Below are 7,278 nucleotides of genomic sequence, written 5' to 3' on the forward strand. Positions count from 1 at the left end.
ATATCGAAATCTGGTACAGAAATACAAATTAACTAAACCCGAAAGCAAACCCAATACTTACACTAATGCGTGTACAAGGTATTTTCTGCAATGTTTAATCTGACATGTTGTTGTGGTTCTATTTAAAAAACAAAACAAACAATTAATAGTAAAACCATAACGTAGACAATTATTATTACAGATCAAACTCACAATCCATTTCGCAAAATTCATCTATAAATTTGACCCATATCGCACACTATATACATTTAAACAATTATTTTTTTATATATTGTAATAGCACTCTACAACTAGAATGCACCATCACATTTAAACTTGTTGAACAATTATTAAAAAGAATAAATCAATTATTAATTCAAGTTTTGTGGACCTAAGCGCGATATGAGCTGCGCACGCAGGCTGCACACGGGAGCGCGCGATCCTTTGGAATCCGATGATTGACAGCTCGTGCGCACTCCCGCTGTAGGTCTGGAGATGTCGGTGCTGTCTCCAGGACCTGAGGAGGGAGAACTACTTTGTCTCCTCGAGGAATGCGGAGGAGAGCAAATACTTTTTAAAGGTGAGTCACTTTTCACTTTTTAGTAAAAGTTAATAAAACTGCAATAAGATTGTAAAGGAAGTTGGAAAAGTTGGAGAAAGTTTTTTTTTGTTTTTTTTACCGTTTTTCTAGTCGCTGGTTAAATGTTTGTAGCTTCTTTTCTGCTGTAAACTTCCTGTTTAACTTGTGAAATAAATGGATATTTCCTTTTTCAAGTTGTTAATAGTTTTGTAAAATGTATATTTCTACGTTACATTTTGACGTACGTACATTTTGTTTTGTTACTTTTACATGTTTAAAATGTTGTTATATTGTCCTGAACTTTTGACTCCTCTTTCTTGCCAGTTTCCCAACAAGAATGTTATTTTTACAATAGCTTTTTACAAATATTTAAAAAAAAAATCTCTATCAAGGTCCCTTTTTGTACTATGTTATGTATATTCTTTCCAGAACATCTTAGATAAAATAATATATTAAAATAAATATTTAATCCGTCACCTCCTTCCATCATTATAAACATGTCAGCAAATCAAAAACACTGAAGGTAACAATTGAAATGTGACCATGTAATGAGTGAGAAGAGTGACCAGCGGGAACAAAAGAGGAGAGAGAGGCTTGTGTGATACAGCGACTCAGATTAATCTGATTAAAGAATTACAACATTCCACACAGTCATCCAGGCAAATATTCAGCGTTTACTGTTTTGTTATGTTGAAAGTTCAGCTGGAGAAGTGACACACAGTCGTCGGCTGTAAAAAAAAAAAAAAAGGAAAAAAAGCAGCAGATCACGAAGAAATTGTTGATACAAAGTAGTTTGAAAATTATTATTATTTTTAAATCACCCTTTAAGATTATATTTAATCCTCTGACATATCAAATACTTACTTTGACTTTTACCCTGGTCCATCACTAGCCTAGTAGTTTTCATTTTATTTTTTTAACGGTCTCATTATTATTATTATTATTATTATTATTATTATTATTATTATTATTATTATTATTATTATTATTATTATTATTATTCACTTGCAGTTTGCAAAGGTCAAGCAAAGGTCAAAGATGGGACTATTAATCGGCAACAACATAAAATAGTAATGGAACAACGTGATTTGTTTATTGTTTGTCTGTAGAATAGTTTAACTTTTACTAAAATTCAGTTACTGTCGTTTGAGTCAATGAAATAATCTAGTTTGGATGTGAATATTATGTGCACATAATGTACTTTCATTTTTACGGGATTACATACTTGAAAATAATCTGGTGAACGACTGAAACGTTGTCATTATTTTGTTTCATACTTTTACACCTACAGATTAAATCTTGTCAAATAAAAATTGGGTTATTTATCACTCATTGTGAGTCTATTGTTTGTGTGAAGTTTAATTAAAAAATGTAAGATTTAATATTATTATATTAAATATTTGAATATATAGATAGTTTTATGCTCACAATTCTCATAGTTTTTTTAAAATATATATTAAATGTAATGTTTATAACTTTACATAAATGGAACATCCTTCGAGAAGGATTTTTTTTATCTATAAGTTTGTTGTCTTTCAAAAAAATTAAATTTTCCTTTTATATGTTCTGTATTTTTAATTCTTGAAGCCTCTGATTATTTTACTATGATTTTTTACTACTATTATTACTATGAAACACACCTCAGGGCGGGGTCTGTTAATGAGTGACAGCGGGGGCAGAGGGCACTTGTTTTCTTTCACTTCAACACTTGAGACGCGTCCAGTATGATCTGCTTGAAAAATGCATTTATTGAGAGATTCGTCACATCGTGAACACGGTCAGTGTTTTTGTTTGGTTGTTGTTTACTGTGTCTGTGTGTTGTGTGTGTGTTTGTTTTTTTAGAAGTGTTGAGTCCATTAGTTTGTCTATGAGGTTGTGGGCGGTTCATAAAGCGCTGGAGTCCATCATTGTCATCATCATCATATATATATGGTTTATTGAATTAGATTGTAGAACACGGGTCACTTACAGTGCAGAGCTGGTAAATAGTCAATGGAAAATACTGTGTGTGTTACTCATCTTAATTGAAAATGCTTTTTGTTGATGTCAATTTTGAGGTTTTACAACAAAATGAAGTAGAAAATACAACACTTGCGAAATATTCTCTTTCTTTACGTTTCAGGTTGTTGCCAAAAGTGTGTTTATTGAACCATGTTGTGTGACTTTTTGTGCTGTAAGAGCAACAAGTTTGTAGAACACTTTTGTTAAAGTATTTGAGGTACACATGTGTGTCCTACAAGTCATTTTCTGTGCTGCTTATTCCCTTTTGGGGTCGGGTGGGGGATGGAGTCTATCCCAGCTTCATAGGGCGAGAGGCGGGGGACACCCTGGACAGGACGCCATTCTGTCACAGGACACTAAAAGAGACACAACAATTCACACACACACTCATACCTACGGATAATTTCCCCAAGTTCCCAATCAACCTCTGTATGTTTTTAGACTGTGGGAGGACACCAGAGTTCCCGGAGTAAACCCACACAACACAAGTTGAAATGTAACAATCCTCTTGTTTGACGCGCATCATCATCATCACTCCACAGATGAGCGTCCGTCAATAACCCTGCTTTGACGACCGTTCAGTCCTGATCGGATCGAGGCTTCACTGTTCGAGGACGAACCCTGAATGCTGGACTCACCATGGAGACCGTCGTGATCATGGCCATCGGGGTGTTGGCCACCATCTTCTTGGCCTCCTTCATCGCTCTGGTGATGGTGTGCCGACATCGGTACTGTCGCCCGCGTGACCTGCTGTACCACCTGGACTCCAAGTAACTTCCCTTTAAATCTCATGTTTATCTCAATATAAATTTAAATTAATAAGCATGGAAACCATCTCATGAATATTGTCTAATAAAGGGTTTATTGGCCTTATTATAAGGACGACATTATAAGTATCACGATAAAGGGGAAAACAATATGATATGTTGCAATGTATTGCAATACTTTAGGGACTATACTATATAGTATTGCCCGAGTACTTGACTCTGGCGTTGCATTATTCACAGGCCGCTCTTGACGAAGTCGTAACTGCTTTCATTAGTGTATCCTCTCGTCCTCAGTCATCGCTCTCAGGGGGATTTCATTGTTCCTTAAGATTGCGGAGGAAGTAATGACTGCTTCCATCTAGTGGCCGGGAGTTTAATTGCAATACATAAATAAACAAACGGGGTGAATATTTACATGTTAATTGAATATAAAAAACATGTTTTAGTTTGTTATATGAACACTTTAATACAATTTAAACCATAAAAGAACTATGATAACAAATAAATATATATTGCGATCTATCGGTGTATTGATATTTTCTTACACCCTTGCGATAAAATTTTAAAAATAAGCTTTGATAGACCCCATTAAAAATAGACAAATATTGAAGATCAATACTGTATCATTATAAAAAGCATATATAGTGTGTTTTCTTTACGCTTCTGCTGATCCATAGACCCACAGTGGACCTCATCGGGGCCATGGAGACCCAGAGCGAGCCCTCGGAGCTGGAGCTGGACGACGTGGTCATCACCAACCCTCACATCGAGGCCATCCTGGAGAACGAGGACTGGATTGAAGACGCCTCGTAGGTTTCTCTCCTCATCAGTATCGTCCATGACATGTCAAGTAACCTTGTGTTCCCTCAGGGGTCTGGTCTCTCACTGCATCTCCATCCTGAAGGTAAACCAGCTGCGCTCGAACATCGGCCAGCGCTTCTGATCGATTTCTCTTTCCTCTTCCAGATCTGCCACACTCTGACGGAAAAGCTGGTCGCCATGACGATGGGCTCGGGTGCAAAGGTCAAGGCACCAGCCAGCTTGAGTGACATCATCACTGTTGCCAAACGCATCAGCCCTCGGTAAGACGCCTTTATTTTCAACTTCACTCGGAGGCTGATCCACGGGCTGACCTCATGTGTCTGGAGTGCAGGGTGGATGACGTGGTGCGATCCATGTACCCTCCTCTGGATCCCATCCTCCTCGACGCCAGGTGGGTTTTTTCTTCAAGCTGATAATCATTGGAAACTATGTGAGGATAGTGTTATGGATTAGCTTGATGCTAAACAGCCTGAAGGCCAGAGACTATAGAGGTTGTTTCAGTGATGCTTCATGAAGCGTCGTCTCCAGAGCCCACTAGATGGCACTCTTTGAGTGTATCTAATCATTTAATTAAGCTAAGAGCGCCATCTACTGAGCTTGGATGATGACGACATCTTTTTAGCTTCTTTGCCCATCGCTAGTTGTAAATTTATAATTTCCCACCGAATGGGAAAACTTTCCTTTTAGTACTTTCCTTTTTATTGTTCCCTAGTGTCATTTTCCTGAGCTCATGAATTCACTTTTATCACCCTGTGAAACACAAAACTCAAGGCCTGGGGGCCAAATCTGGCACGCAAACTCATTTTATGTGGCCTGCTGGATGACTACACTTAAATGCACTCTTTAACCAAGATCCAGACCATTTAAGACATTCATTTATTTTATATATATTCACTATGGAAAAGCGCTATATAAATAAATATTACTTACTTATTTACTTACTATTATAAAAATGTCCTCAATTTGACATCGAATTATACGTCTGTTATTTACTAGGAGATTTGACTGCTTTCACTTCTGATCCTAATAATATACAAATGTATTATTTTGGTACATCAGAATGGTTAGAGTAAGCAGTGAGAAAGAAACATCATAGCGTGGTTATCTAACGCTTAAAGTGATAGTTCACCCAAAATTCAAACTTCACTCATTTTCTACTGAGCTTCATGTCGACTAAGGGTTACAGAAAAAATGTAGTCTGAATTTTAAGTTTTTTTTAGCCAACGCTAGCGTCATTTTCATCCTAGTGCAAAGTGTTTAATTGAGAAAAAACAAACTTATAGACATAATGTTCAAGTGTTGAAGTCTTCCTCTCCAAGATGCAGTAAGTTCCTGTTTTGAAATGATTACTTTATAAAGTTCTCCCCCGTCTTGGCGAACAAGAGGTTACAAGAGTGTAGTTCATTATGACATAATAATGGTCTTCACTCCTCCTGCAGATTTTTTGGAAATCAGGAATTCAATAAATCATTACTAAATTGGGTTGGAATTGGCGTGCTTTAGACCTGTAGGGTTTTTATCTCTCTGTGATGTCACTTGAAAAAGTGCGTTACAAAAAGTGCATTTTAACTCATAATTGTGTCGTCATTTCTACATGGGACTTTTCGTCCATTTTCTTGATAAGAATAAGTGACAATTGTGGCGTTTTTTTTTTTTCCACAAAACTGCAAGTACCAAATTTGATTCGTAAATTTTGAAGTTTACTGAGCCGTTCATGATTTGACAGTCAATCTCCGTACGTTGTGCTCTCAGGGCCAACGCTCTGCTGCTGTCCGTCAGCCACCTGGTGCTGGTCACTCGTAACGCCTGCCACATGTCCGGCAGCCTGGACTGGATCGACCAGTCGCTGAACGCCGCCGAAGACCACATGGTGGTTCTGCGGGAGGCGGCGATGGCGTCGGAGCCGGATCGACATTTCCCCGCTCTGGACTGGCAAAGAGAGCAGTCCATCTAAAGTCCTCAGGTGTCTGAGTGCGGCTGCTTCTTATTCACAGAGCCGCCGCTCCTTTCTTTTTTAGAATTGGACTTTGAGAATAGGCTGCTGGGAACACATCACCCAGCGGTGGGCCTAAATCCAATCTCCCCCAACGCCGCTGGGTCACATGGAGGCTTAGTCAGCTAATCCATTCTGAGCAGAATAACTCTCCGTTAGAGGAGCTGAGAGGGGCTCGGACTCACTGGACCAGATGAAGAATCAAAAGACTGTTCGTGGAGACCAAACGCTTTCAAATCTTAATATGATATTTTTCAATCATCGACGTTTCTACCTGGAGTCCAGCATGAACATCCAGTTAACCCTTGTGTTACCTCGGGGTCCAAGTGACCCAAATATGGTTGAGGTGACCCAGAGACAACACAAGGGATAACATGGTCTGAATTAGGGCTTTTTTTGATTACATTTCTGTCAAAAAACTGCTTTTTTATATTGAATTATCATTAAAAAAAAATAGGAGTCGTCGTCATATTTGTGGACAAGAATCTTAAACGTAAGAAAATTGACATTATGACGACAATAATCGACAAATGTATGGAGTGTATAACCCTTAAAGCAAAGCTTCATTGAATACATAGATAGCCTAATTAAAAGCATAATAATTGTTTGAACTTACACCTGAAGAAGAGCAAAACAAATCAATCAACCATGTGTTTAAAGATCTATGATCTCCATCCATCCATCCATCCATCCATCTATCCATCCATCCATCCATCCATCCATCCATCTATCTAACACATACATAATGATCCCATAAATGATCATATGACAGAATTATGTAACATTCATATTCAATAAACAAATATAAACTCAAGTATGAAGTAAATATTCTGTTTAGTGAAATAGAAAAGTGAGAATAAAGGTCAGAAATATTATCTGCTTCCTTTAAATCTCTGCAATATCTCATCAGATCTGCTGTAAATTGCTTAAACAAGGATAAAAAAAACATTTGATTTCGAGTTATTATCAAGACACGTCTTCTGATTCTGACTTCAGCTTCGTTATTGTTGCTTTTAAATGGTTTGAGCCAACGTTTTGTCGAGCACTGAAGTCGATTGTGAATAAAAGAAAAAGGCGATAGATGGAGTGTTGGGCGACATGTGACAGCTGAACTCAATCCTGTGATTTTCCATCAC

At 37.7% G+C, this 7,278-nt stretch overlaps 1 protein-coding gene across 2 annotated transcripts; it reads left to right on the top strand.

The window, feature by feature from the left end:
- The first annotated feature begins 471 nt into the window (after positions 1–471).
- On the top strand, positions 472–7,224 carry tmem98 (transmembrane protein 98). 2 transcript variants are annotated; one of them, XM_087808770.1, is made up of 7 exons: positions 472–559; positions 3,103–3,330; positions 4,005–4,136; positions 4,198–4,231; positions 4,294–4,409; positions 4,481–4,540; positions 5,902–7,224. In XM_087808770.1, the coding sequence occupies exons 2-7, from the start codon at positions 3,200–3,202 to the stop codon at positions 6,101–6,103; spliced, it is 675 nt and encodes a 224-aa protein (XP_087664896.1). In that variant the 5' UTR covers positions 472–559; positions 3,103–3,199; the 3' UTR covers positions 6,104–7,224. The 2 variants fall into 2 exon arrangements, with proteins under 2 accessions (XP_087664896.1, XP_087664898.1); XM_087808772.1 differs by lacking the exon at positions 472–559 and adding an exon at positions 2,311–2,336.
- Positions 7,225–7,278: the final 54 nt, after the last annotated feature.

Source organism: Callionymus lyra, chromosome 15 (genome assembly GCF_982586985.1).
Source record: "Callionymus lyra chromosome 15, fCalLyr1.hap1.1, whole genome shotgun sequence".
Classification (NCBI taxonomy): Eukaryota; Metazoa; Chordata; class Actinopteri; order Syngnathiformes; family Callionymidae; genus Callionymus; species Callionymus lyra.

Bases quoted from the DNA above. Each gene is read 5' to 3' on its own strand.
- tmem98 (XM_087808770.1), top strand. From the start codon at position 3,200: ATGGAGACCGTCGTGATCATGGCCATCGGGGTGTTGGCCACCATCTTC. The intron at 4,410-4,480 runs GTAAGACGCCTT...TCTGGAGTGCAG, and splicing joins GCCAAACGCATCAGCCCTCG to GGTGGATGACGTGGTGCGAT. The intron at 4,541-5,901 runs GTGGGTTTTTTC...TTGTGCTCTCAG, and splicing joins CCCATCCTCCTCGACGCCAG to GGCCAACGCTCTGCTGCTGT.